Source organism: Polychytrium aggregatum (assembly GCF_025602895.1).
Source record: "Polychytrium aggregatum strain JEL109 chromosome Unknown BJ171scaffold_5, whole genome shotgun sequence".
NCBI lineage: Eukaryota > Fungi > Chytridiomycota > Chytridiomycetes > Polychytriales > Polychytrium > Polychytrium aggregatum.
This window is the reverse complement of record NW_026516207.1, coordinates 787,643-804,563: the sequence shown is the minus strand read 5'-3', so window position 1 is coordinate 804,563 and position 16,921 is coordinate 787,643. Positions and strand designations below refer to the sequence as shown.

Here is a 16,921-nt window from a genome sequence, read left to right as displayed (position 1 = left end):
CCAAAGCGGCGGCAGCATCGAGCAGCGATGGCATCATGGTGTATTCTATCGATATCGAGACTGCACATTGGTGCGGTGCTGCATCTGGCTCGGGTGCGGGCCTCCTTGAGCGCATCGAGGACCAGCCTCGGAGCATGCAGGACATGGGCGGCAGTGTGCACCTCGATTGTGGTCTGTTACTGGGTCGGGCTCTTCTCAAAGAACTCAAGTACCCTGATGGCATTCTGGCGCCCGATAAGCTCCGCCAGCTTCTCCAGATCCATATTCGCCAGCTCCATGAGCGAGCCAACCGAGTTCAGCACCGTCCTGTAGTTGCGGCTGGTAATGCCCGGAATCGCTCGGAGGAGATCCATAGGCATCAGGCTGTAGACACTATCGGTCATTGCGGACTCGACGCCGATGGCAGCTGCAGCCGCAGCATTGGGCTCGGGCTGGTTCTCCTGAAAACGCAGAGTTCAGTTCGTGGGTCAGCTTCGCTAATGCACCATGGTCGAGATCAAAGCCATCGCCTCCGGTTGGCTCAAATCCCACGATTCGTGCGTGCCCGCCCTCCAAGTGACGGTCCAGCGCACCTTGAGGTCTTGGAAGATATCTGCCGTGGCCTTTGGGCTCGAACTCCAGATAATCTTGAGCTTGGGCAGGTTCAGACACAGCAGGGCAATCTTGCTCCTCACGTCGTCGTTGCGGCCTCCTTCGATGACACGGGCACTGCCGAGTCCCTGGAAGGTGAACGAGCGCTCCTCGTCAAACTCGATCAGGAGGATGGGTATCAGATAGTGGTGGCACATGGCCTCGCACTGGGTGTAAAGGCGCCCGCTCTTGAACGAGGCGATGAGATCAGGAATGCTCTTGCGCTCCACACAAATCTGCGGGGACAGCACATAGTCGCCGACCTCGAGCGTGGTGGGCACGACCTTCATCCCGCGAGCATGAACCAACGACGGCAGCGAGGACCCGAATTCGCGGGTGTCGACAACTACAAGGTTAGTTTCCGAGGCCGGGATGGTGCGCTGTCCACCGGCGACGCGAGTTGTGAGGTTGTTCCATATCTGCTGTTCTGGATCTGCCCGGACTCGGCCGTCCTGCTCGACTGGGATGGCCATGATCTGGGGGCAGAGGATGCAGCAGTACCGATTAGAGACATGGCGAGCACAAATCTACATTGCGCACACAGACGGACAACCTCGTTGTCGGTTACCGTGCAGAACTCACACTCTTCTGGTAAATCAGCTTCTCGAAGGCATTTTTCTCGCGGCGGAGCGACGACAGGTAGATTTGCTCCTCGACCGAGTTGTCGTAGATCAGAAAGTAAACCTTGACATGGATATCTGGATTCATGGCCTTGAAGAGCTACAATGCACCAACGGCATGGTGAGTCGGCGATCTGCGACATCGAAACACCAAGCCAGATTGCTGGAGCCACCGTCCGGCTGCCCAGCAGGGAGGTGTGGTCCTCATCAGACCTGAAGTCTGCCCGGCTGACTCGTGCGCCTACCTCGACTCGACGAATGAAGCCCACATCCACATCATACATAATGATCCAACGTGGCCTAAGCTCCTCGAGCATACGCGCATCGTCGTCGCCGCGAGCGATCCTGTCGCCCGAGATGGACGTTGACGTGGAGGCATACGGACGAATCATGGTGATGCTGTCGAGCGAAATGAGGCCGCTGTCGACTGAGGTATCGTCTTCCGTCGTTGGCCATAGTACTGGCGGCGCATCGATGCCGTCGGTCAGATTCGGCAGTTCGTCTTGTTTACTCAGGCTGCGAGTGTGTTGCCAGATCGGATGGAAATGGGCACATCCGAGCAACAGAGTCGGCAGAGTAGAGAGCTGTCAGACACCATCGTCAAATGCATCAAATCGAGTCCAGCAAGCACAGCGTGGCGCACAAACCGTACAACTCTGCAACCTCGAAGGCATCTTCATCGAACGACTTTGAATCTCTTGCGGGTCGAGAGGACGGCAACGACGCCGCGACGCTCGCTCCTCGGACCCGGCGTCTCTTGGTGGGCGGTGGGCCCGATCGCTTTGAGTCAGACCATCCTGACGGGTTTGGCTCTCCGCCGTAGCCATCGCCGCTGGGCCGCACAGCAGGTCTCGGATTTCCACTTGAGAAGGACCGCTTCCAATGAAAGTACCGCCCAAGAAGCCGGTGCAGCATAATTCCACATCCCTCTGTACAGAACCGAGAGTAGTCAGGAGGAGCTTGGTCGGCGCTGGTCGGCTGGGCTGTGGCAGCCGGAGGGGCAGCATCCGGATCAGACTTGATGATGGTGCAGTCAAAGTCGGAGAGAATATCCCGCAGCTGGTTGGCAATGCGGTCTCCGTTGGTCATGATCAGCACAGGCCCGCAATCTGAGTGAAGTAGATCGAGGGATGGTTGGTTGGAATTGTGTCAAAGTCATTATGCAGATCTCTCGGCCGGCGGGACCCACTCGGTCGCTGTCCTGAAACTATTCGACAGATGATGGCGGGCACTCGTATTTGGGAATGCGACAAGCCCCATCGCCGAAGACCTCCGATGGGGCATGATCAACAACCTCGCATCTGCAATGGATACCTACCCTCTTCATTGAGGGCCCGGCTCTTTCTCTCCGACTCGATTTCTCGGATAATGTCCTTGAGAACCTTCCATTTGGGCTGCTCCTCCAGGATGGGCTGAAACTGGAATCGAAGCGACGATCCCTCGCGGCGCTCGGGTGCATCGATCTTCTTGTAAACGCGCTGCTTGGCCAGGGTGATCAAGGAGTCGGCAGCTTCGAGGAACAGCCAGGTGCTGGCTTGGTCCGACCTGAAGATGGAGCTGAATGCCGCCGAGTTGGCTGCCAGGATGGTATCCAGGAACGAGTAGAACGTCACGCAGTCGTACTGCGTCAAGTATCTTCAGGTTGGAGGCGTTAGCTCGGTGCGATTCTTTGCGGCGGACTCATGAAGCACACAGGTTGCTTCTGACCAAACTCACTCCAAGAGGGTCCTGAGCGTTCGGATGTCCCGCAGTGCCTGTCTGGCACGCCCTGTGATTCGATGCAAGACAGGGTCGACTTGAGAAGCCAGGAGCAGATCGAACGATCGAAAGAGACTGTTTTCGATTGTGAGCTCCTCTGTCTCGAGCTGGAGGAAAGACGCAAGAGCCATGAGTAGGTGCTCATCGAGACAAGCGGGAAGCATGGGCGAGTATGCTTTCGCTGCCAATGGAACGGGCTGTACCGATGCATTGGATCGCTTGATGTCGGCGAGGCAGGACTCCATGCACTCCAAGATTGCAGCTTGGATCATCTTCATCTTCATGGTGAGCGGCACTTTGATCTCGATTACATCGACCGAGCCCTGCTTCGCCAGCGTCGTGGCAACATCATTCTGGAACCTGAATGATATTCCAGAAAACTCAGCAACGCGACTATGATGGACCCGTGGCTGTTCCGAATGTTTGCGGCTGTCTGGACATGCCCAGAGACGAGAAACATACCGCGGCCACAGAAACACTCGCCGAAGATACAGGGTTCGCATTGCCCGCTCGAGCTTCAAGAGGCCGACAAACAGCTCAGGATCATCCGAAAAGGCCTTAATGAAGCCCACCTGGTGCCCAGATGGTGCCCAGAGGTTCGAGTGAGCAATGCGCGACGGGCCCCGGGTGTCCAATGTGGAAGCGGCGAAAGCCGGATGGGATCAACACTCAATGCAGAGGCACGGCAACTGAGACGAATGCCAACCTTATTGTCTGTTCGGAACAGTCGTAGAATGAATGCTTCGGTCGAAGTCTCTGTGACCCTGAGTTCGAAAAGGTGCAGGTGGCTGTCAGGATCGAATCATGTCGGATGGGATGCGACAGCTTTGGCGAACGGTGCGAGAGATGGAGCGCGGGTAAGCGGCATGAGGGCCGACTTGCCTATGGGCATGGTTGACGATGATTCCAGTGATCTTTTCGACCGGGACGACCTTGTTGAGCAAGTCGACGACGAGAACTCGCGAGGATACGCTGACAACACCTCCGCCCAGATAGATTAGCGATCTGGAGGCCAGGTAGATGGCCCGGGTGCAATAACGAGAAGGTTAGACACTGGCCACGAACATCACGGGGATTGAATTTGACAGACATGCAGGGCAGCAGTGTTAGCGAGTGGAGCATGCCTCTCTGCCGACGTCGCCTGATTGATGACGTTGATGTGGGCTTTGGTATGTGGATCGTCGAGGGCCAGGTCGTCCAGATACGACTCGGCCTCTCGCAAGGGAGTGTTGATGAGGAGGACCAGGTTGGACGGGCTGGCGTAGATCTTGAGGAAGGTCAAAATGACGCTGCGGATGCCGAGACCCTTGGCGGCAATCATGAGGCCGTCTCCGTCCTCGGGCGAGGAATAGGGCAGCTGCATTGGCAGCGGGTTGTCTGGGCTGGGGCTGGCGAGGGGATCCTGAGGCAGCGACCCGGGCGGCAGAAAGTCGGCAGCCATCTTCTGGTGGAAGTCAAGGAGCTTCATTGCTGCGGCTGCGGATAGCGATGGGGATTGTGATGGAGATTGCGATGGAGGATGGGGATTGTGATGGCGATGGGGATTGTGATGGCGATGGGGATTGTGTCGCCAAGGCAAAGCCAGGAAGCAAACATGGGTCGGACTGCGCAGAGAGTGGCTCGAGTGCGGCTGGAGCCGGAAGGCGGGGCAGCCACAGAATGGCTGTGCGAGAGCGAGGAGCGAGGTGGCGGGCGAGGCGGCGGGCGAGGTCATCTGGTGGCGAATGACCAGTCGGCGACGCCACGTGAGCACGCCGAGGAGCGTGGACGAGAGAGTGGACGAGAGCATGGACGAGGGCATGGCGAGAGCCGATTGCGCGAGCGAGAGCGTGGCGAGACGCCAGCGAGGCGAGAGCGAGACGAGAGCGTGACGCACACACACACCCGCCCGCCCCTTGTCGGCCTTTGAAATCTTGGCGGTCCAGCTGCCCCACCTGCGCAACGCCGCTCTTCGCCCCCTCTGTCCGCCATCGCCCTTCTTCGCCGTCCTTCGCCCGTCTTCGCCCCCTCGGTCGCATCGCATCGCTTCGTGCTTTGAAATCCTCCCGTCGCCGACTGCCGCTCATCTTCTGCGCTCTCCCTCGCTTCCTATCCCCGGCCTCCAAGTTACCTCGTCTGCCCTCTTCCAAAGGCCCATCTGATTGAATCTCGACTGCGATATCCCTCTGCCGCCATGCCTGCTACCCAGACCTTCAAGCAAGAGCATCCGTTTGGTAAGCTGGATCGCTGCTTCCACGTCGCCCGTGGTATCGAGTGCATCTGCACGTACAGCCTTCCGACACCAGCATTGCTCCACCCAAGGGCATTCTTGTGGATTCTGCAAGCTGGATTGATGCAGCCTCGCGTGAACGACCCGCCGCAGTCCCTGGGCTGAGCCGCGGTGCTTGCACAATGGACGCTTTGCTTGATATTATCGGCTTATCACTTCCAGAGAAACGGCAATCCGAAGCCAAGAGGATTCTGTCAAGCTACCCAGACAGTAAGTCGGTCCTGCATGTCGTATCCCGCAGAGGGCCTTCCATCCACCTATCTGTCCGTCCGCGGCTTGCTGACCCGTCCCTCGCTCTGGCATCCAGGGATCCCGATGTAAGCGCCCGGACACCACCAGTCCGACAGCCATCCTCGTCCCAGTCACCCCTCCGGCTGGGGTGGTGCGCTGCCGATGCATCCATGATAGCCCATTCATGTGCCATACCTGCCATACCTGCCACCCTTTGTGCTGGGATGGTCGGACACGGATAAGCTGTTGATACGCCCTTGCTTCGTCCATCTCTCCCCTCTCCAGCATCGTGGAGCGTGCCCCCACAGCCTCGAAGACCCTGCCTGAAATGGACAAGGTGGGTATCTGTCGTCTGGTCCGGTGTGTTTGCCCGCCTCAGGCATGCTTCCTGTGCTGCGGGCTGTGATGCTTCCTGTCTCTGCCCCATCGATGCCGGTATCGCTTCCACTAACGGGCGACTGTGCAAAAACAGAAAAAGTTCCTCTGTCCTGGTGAAATCACCGTCGGCCAGTTCCTCTACGTCGTTCGCAAGCGCCTAAAGCTGGAGTCTGAGCAGGCCCTGTTCCTCTATGTGAAGAACGTCCTGCCTCCGGTGGCGACGCCGCTCAGCACCGTCTACAACGAGCACAAGGTTTGTCGGCTGCTGCGCTTGAACTGCACCATTATGATGCCATACACGCAGCACTGGCCGTTTGTCGGGATGTGCTGGCTTCTTGGGGATGTCCGTCCCGTATCTCGATTCTAACTGTGCTGCTCTCAATGCCATTGCTATTTTTGCTGCTGGGCCGTGCCTTGGCGATCGATGAATGGCGAACTGCTCTCGTTCTGGCTATCGGGCATCTTCGTTGTCGAATATGGACGCCTGGATCGCTGACTCGCGTCGGACACCCCGGATCGAAATATCGAACAAACCCTACAATATCGACTCGGCCACAATGCTCCAGGATGAGGACGGATTCCTCTACGTCGTCTATGCCACCGAAAACACATTTGGAGGCATCTAAGCAATGGCCTTTGCTGAATCCTTGGTGCGTTGCTGTCGGATTAGGCCTGTCGATCCAGGAAGCCTCTCGGCCCCAGTGAAAGGCCTCCTCCGACGCACGTTGCTCCTCCGAACCACCTCTCAAAGAGACCTAAATGGCGTTTTTCAAGCTCTCCCGCCTGCCCCAGGATTGCCTGCTTTTTGTGTCCATATTCCTTGCGCATGCTCCATTCTCTATATCCAATTTTGCAGACCAGCCAGCCAACCAAACCAAGCCAAGCCAGCGCCACTCCAACTTTTGTTTTTAACGGCATCACCTGCGAATTGCCCGCTGCCCCTCACGCCTCCGCGGGTTGATGGTCGATTTTGTTTCTCGTCAGCACATGTATCTATTCTCTCTCGTTGCTGCGATGTCCGTCTTTCCGTTGTTGGCTTGGAATACAGCGCTTCCATGAGAAATGGAACATGCATCCCGACAGCGTTGATTGATCAGCGAGATCGCTCTTGGTCGCTGACGAGCCGGCTGCCAGCCAGCGGATTCATGGCCGCGGCGATGGCGGCCTCGCTCGCGATCCTGCATGAGAGCGGCACGACCGCAATGCGAAAGCGCCAGCGTGCCCTGTTTCGTTTTGATTCGCGTTCCTGCTGCGACCAGACCAGACCCGATCTGATCTGATCTGATCTGATCTGATTTGATCTGATCGCACCCCGAGTCGCCCCTGCCCATCGCCAGTAGCTACTCCAGATGAAGCACCCCATCGAATCCAGCGATCCATCCCCGGCCGCAGCGGAGGAGCACACCGCGCCCAAGCGCCCCAAGATCGAGAGCACGGAGCACCCAGCCTCAGCCCCAGATCCAGACTCGTCCACAGACTCGCCTGCAGCCCCGCCCACCACCGAGTCTTCAGATCAACCCAAGAGCAAGCTTCAGAAAGAGGGCGGACGTGACAAGGGTGGCAAGCAGAAGGCCGGAAAGTGGAAGCGAGAGAAAATCGAATGGACGCCTCGCGAGAAGAAAGAAGGCGACGAAGAAAGCGATCGCCGACCCAAACGCAAGGTTGCCCTGCTCATGTCCTTCTGCGGCACTGGGTACAAGGGCATGCAGATGTAAGCAGGATATCCGAGGCAAACACTCTGCGTCATGAGATTCATCCTTTCTATTCGCTCTTTCCCCGTTCTCGGGCACAACCGGTCGCCTCGACAGCCAGTATCGCTGTGTGCGTGAGTTGCGGAGGGGGGGGTGCAATCTGAGTCCTATCCATCCAGCCTCTTACCCTGCGTTTCGCTGCTACCTCACTGCGCCCAACACATCTACAGCAATCCGGGCTCGCAGACAATCGAGGGAGAGCTCTTCAAGGCCTTGGCCACAGTCGGGGCGGTCAGCAAAGACAACTGCTCCGGCGACAGCGCCGATCCGCACAAGGTACGGCCCTCTTCCGCAGATCCGACGGCCCTGATCAGAGGGTAGATCTGCTGGACGTATCGGTCGAATGCTTGAGCGCCACCATGCCATTTCTGCGCCTTCTGTTGCCCGGATGTTTGTCATGGACCTCTGCTCCACTTCGACTCAGTTCCTTCCGTTCATCGTTTCAGATCTCGTTCATGCGAGCGGCCAGAACCGATAAGGGCGTTCATGCTGCCGGACAAGTTGTTTCCCTCAAGATGATCATCGAAGACAGCGACATCATCAAGCAACTGAACGATAGCCTTCCTGCGCAGATCCGAGTTTGGGGTAAGCTCGCCCACTCCCGCCTGTGTCCCGAACTGTTGCTGTAATCAGCTGCACTGCTGCAGTGCATCTATGCCGGGCTGTTGTGTACTCGCCGAATAGACTTCTCACAGCCTCTGTTTCATGCCCTTGAACCAACTCATTATTCGATCCCAGACTATGTCCGAGTCACCAACGGCTTCCACGCCAAGAACCAGTGCGACTCACGCATATACGAGTATCTCTTGCCTACATATGTCCTCGAGTCGCCCGAGCCCCGATTGTACCCCAACTCCACTATCGCCCGCAAGAGTGGAATCCTCGAGGAAACAAAAGCGCCACGAGACGATCAAGGCTTCATCGTCTTTGGCTCCGGCTCTGGCTCCGGTTCCGAAAATACTTGGGATCCAGCAGAGGCAAAGCGCTACCGTGTCCCCCGAGACAAGCTCGAGCGACTTGCGCTGATCCTACAGCAGTACAAGGGAACCAACAACTACCACAACTTCACGGTTGGCAAGCGCTTCAGCGAAAAGAGCGCCACTCGGTACATCATCTCGTTTGAAGTAAGCGGCGGTAGCGAGACACAAGCACGAGCGAGTCTAATTCTGAAACAATTGAATGTGTGCATTGACTAACTGCCTCAACGCCTTGACATCCGATTCCCGCGCTGCATACTGCATACTGCATACTGCACACTGCACCAGGCTGGGACGCCCTTTGTCGAGGGGGATCTCGAGTGGGTCAGCCTGAAGGTTCATGGCCAGGCGTTTATGATCCACCAGATCCGAAAAATGGTCGGCAAGTATCCTTTGGGGACTCCGTTGATCAGCAAAGCATCTGTGTGCACCCGGTGGCAAGATTGCTGACACACATGGGGTGCATTGGCACGGCCAATCGAAATTGTGTTGCTTGCAGGTCTTGCTGTCATGATGGTGCGCACCGAGACCCCGATCTCGCTTATGACCGAGACGTTCACGAATGTCAAGATCAACATCCCGAAAGTTCCCGGTCTTGGCCTTCTCCTTGAACAGGTCGGCTAGAATACCGGCATGCTCGCAGAATCAGGCGCCGTGGCTAGCCCTCATAGATACGGCGTACCAGTGCCCGCGTTTATCGCATTCGTTGACTTTGTTTCTCGCACCCATGCTGCAGACCATCTTCAAGGCCTACAATGACAAGATCGCGAGCAAGGAGGAGCGGCCACCAGTGGCATTCACTCCTTATCAGGTATGAACATTGAGCGCTTTCCAGCCGCTGGCTTAAAGCCTTTCTATGAATCCAGCATGAATGCGGCTCGTGGTTGCCCGCCTCTGTTCAATACTGCCCTCCCGTCGAGACTCCCATCAAAGGGCGCAGCGGCTAACACGGACAGTGTTGGATGTGGATGCACTATCTTGGGTATTCAGGAGTCGATTGACAAGTTCAAGCGAGAGTGGATCTACTCCAAGATCGTCGAGGAAGAGCTTGCCGAGTCAACGTAAGTGCTCTGGGCTATGACCACACGAATCAAGACTGTCACTGAACCCGGAATATCGTTATGCAGAGGTGCTGGATAACTCAATCCCATGTTCCTCGCCTCGCTCGCACCTTCATCATTACAGGTTCCATCAGTGGCTCGATGTTATCGACTCCCACTCTGGCGAGTACTCGTGGTGGCTGAGGGCCGATGGCAAGATCAACTTGGACGAAAAGCCTGCATTTTCCAATGCCAACGGCAAGGGCAACCCCAACGCTGGTGCTGCTGATTCGGACGAGGAGGGCGGTCAGGACGATTAGCGATTGCCTCAAGCCTCGCTCCCCGACCGAGGATAGAGCTCTGCGAGTCGTGCAAAATGCAGTGCCACACCTTGTTTGAACGACTGGTGGTGTGGCCTGGATCGGGCTTGGACACGCATCCACACGTCCACACTCTGGTGGAGTGGACGATTGCTGGTTGAACTCCGACAGCTGGCTCGCATCCCACCCAAATCTCGACGGCGATGGCCGTCATACGACCGAATACACCAGTAACATCCACTATACAATTGGGGGGGGGATAGCATCGCCCGCCATCGGGCAATGGGATGCACCTTTGGCGAGTACCGACAGCTGTCCAAGATGAACGTGTTCGGAGACCATAGTGGAGTGAGGTGGCCAGGGTGGCCAGCAGATATTCATTCGTTTACCGCCATCAACGACAACAACAACAGCAACGACAGCGACAGCTCATCCCTGCTCGGCCTCTACGGGGAGTTGTGGATCAGGCCATGGGCTCGTAATCGGCTGGCGTATTCCTCGATTCGCCGCTCCTTCAACACAAGCAGCTGCTCGAGCTTGGTGACCTTCAACTGGAGGACCTACAAACGTTTGGTTAAAACACGAGGAGTCGGCCGATATTGGACCTGGTGAGCCAAGAGCATTTCGGAGAGCACTGCCTCAGGCTGCGGATACCACCTGCGACGCACCTGGATGGTTTCTTGTAACTCGATGATGATCTGGTCCTTGTTCATGCCACCGAGTGATGGCCCTCCGGCGCCACTGGACGAAATTGGCGGTTTGGGTGACTGACCTGGACGATTCGGAGTTGGCAGTCAGTAGGAGACAGCAAGTGTGTATGCAATCCGCCGGGACTGCTTTGCCACCACCAAGGACAGTGTCGTCGTCGGTGGTCGCAAAGTCGTGCGAGCCCATACCGCTGACAGCGGCTGACCCTGCAAGGCCGCTGACTGAGGGGCCGAGTTTCGATCCGCCATCAGCAGCCGCAACCGGCGATGGCGATGCCAGGGCAGCACCAGTCCCTTCGTTTGAGTCTCCAGGTCGCCGAGCGACGACAGAGTCCCGCTTGCGAGGCTGAACCGGATTCCCATACTGATCCACCATTGGCGATGATCCGGAGCCCTGCAGAGCCTGAGGCAGGGCCGGTATCGGCTTGGACCTGGTTGCCAGGTATATTTCAAGCTGTGGCAGCGAAGCCCAAACACTGCCGTATCAGCTATGTTGTAAGCAGTGCCTTCATTTGATTGAGATGACTGCATGTACAATGTGCGCTCATTCGGCATATGCCCCACCTTCTGCCGCAGCTCCCAGAGGAGATACTCGACATAGCCCGGCTTATTCGAGACAATGCAGTTGATGACTTCGTCGGACGCACAGTATCCGAGCTTTCGGAAAACCTTCTCTGCCCATCCAAACCGTTGTCGGAAGCAAGCCAAAGTCAGGTTGGAGCGCTGGGCACCTTGATTGACATGCCATCTTTCCCATGGCTGCAGCACGGGCAGCACCGCCAAAAGCATACAAGGACACGGGAACATATTCGGGTATCCTCGCGACCGACTCACGATTCAGCGTATTCCAATTGTAGAGCTTCTGTGAGACCGAGTTTGCTGGCGGATAGTTGTGCAAGTCCACGAGCTTACTGGCAAAGTGTCTGACCACCTCTGCAGCAGCCACTGATCGACATAACGATGCGTGAATACCCAAACTCGCGCCGTTGGATACCGCAGAATAGATCCACAGCACTTGAATGCCGATCGAACGAGCCGAAATGACAAAGCGGCTGCATGCAGTCATGGAATTCGCGTCGATCGCGCCGGTCAGAGGACAATGCGGACGATTGACACGTTCGGAAGTGCTCCCCACCTCCGTCGCTGAAATCCCGGGTGATGTTCTTTTTGGGCCGCGAGAGCGGGATCTCGTCGATCCAGGCGTAGAGGTTCTGAATTTCATCCTCGGTCAGCTCACGCATTGTCCCGGATACTGTTGGCAATTCATCGGGCATGATGGGATGTGGAGTAGCGAATCTGTGATGGACTAAGAACGCGAACTGCGACCAAGTGCCCGAAGGAGAGGATGTATCGAAAGCTTCAGGGCGGCGAGATGATTCCGGGAAGATCACCGCCCAGAGTGATGGTCATTGTCCAAATTGTGACTCCTGTCGATCCGCCGACCGAGTCGCTTGACACACACTGTTCTGCTGGGCTGTCCGAGACCAGGAAGCACAGTGAATCGAGCGCGGGCGAATCGATTCTGGCTCCAGAGGGCCAACACATGCGCTACCGGAAGCACTGACGAGCCGGTCGGTCGACATTCTCGGTCGTTATGGGACAGCGAGACTGTATTTATGGAGCAGTGCAATGCCAGATACAGTGCCGATGTCGGAGGTGGCACTCGGGTATGGCTCAGGAATCAGGGCCACCTGCCGAGTTCCCGGAGGCTACGGATGCCATTTTGGTTTCCCTGGTCAGCGGACTTGCGGAACCAGAAGACGGCAATGTCGATATCACTTTCAACACCCCAGCCATTCTGGTAGCAGTTGCCGAGCCAGTTCTGTCCGTACTTGATTGCCCTGCTCGGCTGATTTTTGGAACCACTCGGCTGCCTTGATGTAGTCTTGGGTAGTCCCGCGGCCGTTATAATAGCTCACACCGACCATCAGCTGCCCGTACGGGTTGCCTTGGTGTGCCGACTTGCCGAGCCACTCGAATGCTTTCTCGTTGTCGGTCAATACCCCACAGCCACACAAGTAGCACACTCCGACCCAGAACTGGCTGTCGCTGTGGCCTTCGTTTGCAAGCTGCTCAAATATACCGACCGCCTCCTTTCGATTCTCTGTGGTTCCGAATCCAAGGAACTGACACACAATCATGAGATGATTGCAAAGCCAGTCTCGATTCGATCCCAACCGACACAGCTCGAAGAGCTTGCGGGAGGCAGCAGAGCCGGACTTGATGTTGCTCCAACAGGCTCGCAGGCACTCGTTCTCGCCGAGCTTGAACTCAATCGACTTGCTCTCTCGGATGGCTTTGACTCCTCTCTGCCTGTCCTGTTGGGTACCACGGCCGAGGTAATACATCCACCCAACCATATGGGTGGCGATGGGCTTGATGACTGGATCGGCGGACTTGCTGCTGACCTCGTGCCAGTGGCTCAAGGCATCAACGTCGCTCTGCTCGACTCCGTGGCCGATGAATGAGAACCATCCGCGGAGGAATATGATATGAAGACGGCCATCTTCATGTCCTTGTTCGGCGGCCTTGGAATACCACTCGATGGCAGTCTCGTAGCTTTGTTCGACACATCCGCCATTCTCATAGCATCGACCAATCGCGACTTGGGCTTGAGGGATCCCGTCGTCTGCAAGTCTGCGATACAGTTCGGATGCCTTGGCATGGTCTTGGCCGACTCCAACCCCATCGAGATAGCACTCAGCCAGATGGAGCTGGGCCATTGCGTGTTTTATGTTGGCGGCGGTGGAGAGGTGGTGGAAGATTTCTTGTTGCATTGCCTTCCGTTTGTACCAACTCATTGACCGCTGACGAGCGACATCGGCCTGGAGGATCCGGGCCAGGAGATACGATGCGGCCGCATTACCCTTCCCGGCTTGAATATTAAGCCAGGATCGGCTGGCTGTGTCGCGCTCATCACAGTGCAGCGAGAGGGCAATCTTATCGCTGGGTGTGAGGCCGATTCGCAGGTGTCCATCCGGATGACACAGCTCTGCTCCCTGGCACCAGTTGAGGAAGCGAGGCACCTTAGAGCTCAAGATAGGACGGGCTCGTTTGCACACTCGAAGCAGGGTCCTAATTGTCGAAAAATCGAGGGCAAGCTGGAAGGCGTCGTCGAAGCAAACGATGGTGAAGATGTCGGGGTTGTGTCCGAGCGAGAGCTGGGTGATATCGGGCGTCGACGAGGCTGTTCTGGCTTCGATACTCTCGCTCAATGCGGCGAGTGGCTCGACCTGGGAGCGGTGAGCTGATGCCGCATTTGAAGCAGGCTCATCCAGGCTGGCCATGCTGACGGGGCAGGAGAGAGGCAAGTGGGTGATGGCGATGGACAGGAGGCAGCGAGGCAGGATGCAAACCAAATCCCAGCACGCCAAACCAAAGCATGCGGACGCCAAGGGTCACACCATGTGCCCTGAAGCGCGACATACGAGCGCAGCCAGCCGCAGCCAGCAACCGCCCGTCCCACCAGAGTGTGGATATGCAGATGTATCCAGGCCCGATTCAGCCCAATACAGGCCCTGTCCACACCACTGGCCGTTTGAATAAAGTGGGACACTACTTTTTTGCGCGTCCGCAAGTTTCTTCGCTCACTTCCCGACCGAGGGGTTCAAGATTCTCGCCCCGGATCAAATCATATCGGCGACAATGTGGTCGATAACGGCCAACCCTCTTGCCGTTGGTCTCAGTTTGCGTCCGTCTTGGCTCCACATGATCAGCCCGAGTTCAATGAAGTGATCCAATGCTTCCCCATCCAGGAACTGATTGTTGTTTTAAGACATGTTAGTGGCTGCCCCACATCAAGTGAAGCTTGTGCTGTGGCTTCATGTGAATTAGTGCATCCCAACAGCCGTCGAACGGTCCTTTCACCTGGTGCAGTGGTACTCCTTTCGAGAAACGTTCAAATGTATCGCACGATACACCTTCGTAGGTCCGCAGGCCAAACACAACAATCTCCTGAGATGTGTGAGGATGGACGCATTGGTGGAAGCCATGAGCCACTTCGAGTCGCATCAAGTTGCCGACATTCTGTCCACCTTTTGCCCGTGTGTCGGCGAGCTCGTACAGCAAATTGCCAAGGCGCAGTCTCATGGCAGCCATCCATACAGACTGGTTGCCAACATGCACTTACCTTCATGGCGTCCTCCTCGGATATTCTTGTGATTCTGCGTACACTGATGAATCGGCGGCACGGTGATGAGACGATGGGCACTAGACCTCCCTTCAGCTTGGAGATGCTCCGAGCCTGTTCATTCCTCGATGCAATCTACCCACCCGTGCCCATGTGATTCACACTGCTTCATCCAAGCGTTCGGGCTCTGCACACAAAAGGTTCGGTATCGCTCGGGAGACTTCCAGGAGTGTCGCCGGCCGTGAGCACCTGGCCCGACACCAATGTACTCGTGGCCCTCCCAGTATGCTGTGTTGTGGCGGCTCTTTCGTGGCGGAGCGAATCGGGTATTGTAGAAAGACGACACTTCGTATTGTTGGAAGCCGCACTGTGCAGCTGTCTCTCGGGTGGCTTCGTAAAAATCTGCGAGCACATCGCTGTCGTATTCGGCCACTTGTTTCTGGGCGACCCACTTGTGCAGCGGAGTGCCTCTTTCGACCTGCAGCTGGTACAGACTCATGTGGGCACTATTCATCGAGGCGATGATCTGCAGAGCCGAGCGGACAGAGGCTGAGCACCACAAGGGTCGGGATCGTGCGAGCTGGACAAGTACTGTGCTTGCGATATTCCCCCGAAGCAATAGTGCTTGCGCCCCAGCCGACGGCGATTGCACCACAACCTTACCTGCAGTTCTTTCCTCCACTCGTCCACCGTCTGCCCCGGACGACCCCAGATCATGTCGAGCGAAACATTGTCAAATATTCGCATCGCCATCTCGGCCGATCTGAGCCCGTCGGCGGCGCTGTGGTCACGTCCAAAAAATGCCAGATCCTGGTCGTTTAGGGACTGCCACCGCAATCAAAGTACCCGCCAACGCATGACGCAGGTCGAAGGTTTGGTGAGTCAGCCTATCCGTCATGGTGCCCCTGTCGCAATCACTAATTGCTGTTGATCACAGCGGCGATATCGTGTCGCCCGCCTCGCTCACCTGCAGCCCCAGCGACAGCCGATTGACTCCTGCTTGCTTGAAGGCGGAGAGCTTGTCCAAGCTCATCGACTGCGTCCAGCGAAGGGAACGACGACGTTAAGTATCTTCGGTATTGCGGTCGCTGGGCAGATCTGACAGCCGAGGGCTTCTTGCGGCTATTGAGACTGCAACGCACCGTTGGATTCGCCTCCAGCGATATCTCGACATGAGGATCGACGCTGCATGACTGAGAGATCATCTCGCAAATCGACTCGACGGTTGATGGCTATGGTTCCAAACCGGAGACAAAGGACCGGCCGTGCAAGTCAGAGTCTGATCCGTCGAACAACGATAGTCAACCATAATCAAGCAACGAGAATGATGAGGCTACCATGCAGCTCCGATTATCGTAGGGTCACTTTGGGGTCGCCCGACTGGCATTGGCTCAATCGATTATGCTGGCTGCATTGCGCAATATCTCTCACCAGCATCAGCGACGGTGTGCCGCCTCCAAAGTAGATTGATCGAATGTGCGGTTTGCTCCGAGAGGGCAAATCCTCTGCAGCTGCCTCCGGTTTCGAACCCTGCTCATCCCAGGGAAGCGACCGGCTCTCCTGTCGAACCTGACCTACGGCTTCGCCCAGGTGAGAATAGAGCTGGCTGGGATCTGTCCGGAGAGCATGTGCCAGGTCGATCTCGATGCATTTGAGCATCCGGTCATGGTCCTGGCCACTGGATCCGAGTTGGGAACGATCAGCGGGGAAGCAGGAGCCGACTCGCCCCGGGACAGAGGGTAGCAAGCAACAGAGATCCACCCATCAAGGGCCGTACTTGACTGGGATGTGGTACTTGTTGAAGGAGCAATACGTGCACTTGGCCTCACAGTAGGGCCAGTGGATGTAGATCGATGTGGGAGCCGGGTCGAGTTTTGCAGGCGATGAGGCAGCCGAAATGCACCGTCTCAGTCCAGGCGCGGCCCTGGCGGGATGGGCGAGCAGGCATTTACTGGACGCCGCTCGGGCAGCAGCGACGAGCATAATGATATCAAGGGTGACAGCGTCCGGGAGGCCGAGGCAGAGAGGGTAGATCCAGGTGCAAGGCGGGCTGCTGAACCGCGAGAACCTGGTTCCGCACTTGGCGATTCTTGCCTCCGCACTTTCCATTG

General features: G+C 56.9%; 6 protein-coding genes across 6 annotated transcripts; 2 read left to right on the top strand and 4 right to left on the bottom strand.

The window, feature by feature from the left end:
* Window positions 1-14: 14 nt before the first annotated feature.
* BJ171DRAFT_438598 (uncharacterized protein) lies at window positions 15-4,555 on the bottom strand. Its single transcript, XM_053108001.1, has 12 exons — window positions 4,133-4,555; window positions 3,891-4,013; window positions 3,715-3,772; window positions 3,471-3,580; window positions 3,212-3,368; window positions 2,967-3,115; window positions 2,569-2,885; window positions 1,903-2,359; window positions 1,496-1,766; window positions 1,213-1,350; window positions 573-1,106; window positions 15-440 (listed from the first exon to the last, which is right to left on the bottom strand). The coding sequence occupies exons 1-12, from the start codon at window positions 4,474-4,476 to the stop codon at window positions 177-179; spliced, it is 2,922 nt and encodes a 973-aa protein (XP_052970371.1). The 5' UTR covers window positions 4,477-4,555; the 3' UTR covers window positions 15-176.
* A 399-nt stretch (window positions 4,556-4,954) lies between these two features.
* On the top strand, window positions 4,955-6,967 carry BJ171DRAFT_490896 (autophagy-related protein 8). Its single transcript, XM_053109678.1, has 6 exons — window positions 4,955-5,221; window positions 5,440-5,487; window positions 5,585-5,594; window positions 5,794-5,845; window positions 5,981-6,139; window positions 6,453-6,967. Exons 1-6 carry the CDS (start codon window positions 5,182-5,184, stop codon window positions 6,510-6,512), a joined length of 369 nt encoding a protein of 122 aa, XP_052970370.1. The 5' UTR covers window positions 4,955-5,181; the 3' UTR covers window positions 6,513-6,967.
* A 150-nt stretch (window positions 6,968-7,117) lies between these two features.
* Window positions 7,118-10,222, top strand: BJ171DRAFT_237634 (pseudouridine synthase). The gene is made up of 9 exons (XM_053106596.1): window positions 7,118-7,597; window positions 7,808-7,913; window positions 8,084-8,222; window positions 8,376-8,761; window positions 8,903-8,996; window positions 9,114-9,229; window positions 9,351-9,425; window positions 9,605-9,675; window positions 9,800-10,222. The coding sequence occupies exons 1-9, from the start codon at window positions 7,236-7,238 to the stop codon at window positions 9,972-9,974; spliced, it is 1,524 nt and encodes a 507-aa protein (XP_052970369.1). The 5' UTR covers window positions 7,118-7,235; the 3' UTR covers window positions 9,975-10,222.
* A 198-nt stretch (window positions 10,223-10,420) lies between these two features.
* On the bottom strand, window positions 10,421-11,955 carry BJ171DRAFT_471959 (uncharacterized protein; the record flags this gene model as incomplete). The annotated part of the gene is made up of 6 exons (XM_053108631.1): window positions 10,421-10,534; window positions 10,643-10,715; window positions 10,747-11,112; window positions 11,217-11,355; window positions 11,516-11,560; window positions 11,817-11,955. The coding sequence occupies 6 exons, from the start codon at window positions 11,953-11,955 to the stop codon at window positions 10,421-10,423; spliced, it is 876 nt and encodes a 291-aa protein (XP_052970368.1).
* A 298-nt stretch (window positions 11,956-12,253) lies between these two features.
* On the bottom strand, window positions 12,254-13,710 carry BJ171DRAFT_490892 (uncharacterized protein). The gene is made up of 2 exons (XM_053109677.1): window positions 12,514-13,710; window positions 12,254-12,479 (listed from the first exon to the last, which is right to left on the bottom strand). Exons 1-2 carry the CDS (start codon window positions 13,480-13,482, stop codon window positions 12,363-12,365), a joined length of 1,086 nt encoding a protein of 361 aa, XP_052970367.1. The 5' UTR covers window positions 13,483-13,710; the 3' UTR covers window positions 12,254-12,362.
* Window positions 13,711-14,080: 370 nt separating this feature from the next.
* On the bottom strand, window positions 14,081-16,853 carry BJ171DRAFT_490890 (uncharacterized protein). The gene is made up of 9 exons (XM_053109676.1): window positions 16,588-16,853; window positions 16,242-16,488; window positions 15,953-16,042; window positions 15,778-15,846; window positions 15,474-15,635; window positions 14,954-15,336; window positions 14,811-14,853; window positions 14,549-14,635; window positions 14,081-14,439 (listed from the first exon to the last, which is right to left on the bottom strand). Exons 1-9 carry the CDS (start codon window positions 16,791-16,793, stop codon window positions 14,308-14,310), a joined length of 1,419 nt encoding a protein of 472 aa, XP_052970366.1. The 5' UTR covers window positions 16,794-16,853; the 3' UTR covers window positions 14,081-14,307.
* Window positions 16,854-16,921: the final 68 nt, after the last annotated feature.

Excerpts from the sequence above, each read along its gene's own strand:
- BJ171DRAFT_438598 (XM_053108001.1), bottom strand. The coding sequence starts at position 4,476 with ATGAAGCTCCTTGACTTCCACCAGAAGATGGCTGCCGACTTTCTGCCG. Across the intron at positions 3,116-3,211 it reads TCAAGCGATCCAATGCATCG|CTCGAGACAGAGGAGCTCAC; the intron begins GTACAGCCCGTT and ends TCTTTCCTCCAG. Across the intron at positions 2,886-2,966 it reads ACGCTCAGGACCCTCTTGGA|ATACTTGACGCAGTACGACT; the intron begins GTGAGTTTGGTC and ends TCCAACCTGAAG.
- BJ171DRAFT_490892 (XM_053109677.1), bottom strand. The coding sequence starts at position 13,482 with ATGAGTTGGTACAAACGGAAGGCAATGCAACAAGAAATCTTCCACCAC. Across the intron at positions 12,480-12,513 it reads CAGCCGAGCAGGGCAATCAA|AATGGCTGGGGTGTTGAAAG; the intron begins GTACGGACAGAA and ends AACTGCTACCAG.
- BJ171DRAFT_237634 (XM_053106596.1), top strand. The coding sequence starts at position 7,236 with ATGAAGCACCCCATCGAATCCAGCGATCCATCCCCGGCCGCAGCGGAG. Across the intron at positions 7,598-7,807 it reads GGGTACAAGGGCATGCAGAT|CAATCCGGGCTCGCAGACAA; the intron begins GTAAGCAGGATA and ends ACACATCTACAG. Across the intron at positions 8,223-8,375 it reads TGCGCAGATCCGAGTTTGGG|ACTATGTCCGAGTCACCAAC; the intron begins GTAAGCTCGCCC and ends ATTCGATCCCAG.
- BJ171DRAFT_490896 (XM_053109678.1), top strand. The coding sequence starts at position 5,182 with ATGCCTGCTACCCAGACCTTCAAGCAAGAGCATCCGTTTG. Across the intron at positions 5,222-5,439 it reads CAAGCAAGAGCATCCGTTTG|AGAAACGGCAATCCGAAGCC; the intron begins GTAAGCTGGATC and ends TATCACTTCCAG. Across the intron at positions 5,846-5,980 it reads CCCTGCCTGAAATGGACAAG|AAAAAGTTCCTCTGTCCTGG; the intron begins GTGGGTATCTGT and ends GTGCAAAAACAG.
- BJ171DRAFT_490890 (XM_053109676.1), bottom strand. The coding sequence starts at position 16,793 with ATGCTCGTCGCTGCTGCCCGAGCGGCGTCCAGTAAATGCCTGCTCGCC. Across the intron at positions 15,636-15,777 it reads GGCTGTCGCTGGGGCTGCAG|TCCCTAAACGACCAGGATCT; the intron begins GTGAGCGAGGCG and ends TTGCGGTGGCAG. Across the intron at positions 14,636-14,810 it reads CCGAGGAGGACGCCATGAAG|GAGATTGTTGTGTTTGGCCT; the intron begins GTAAGTGCATGT and ends CACACATCTCAG.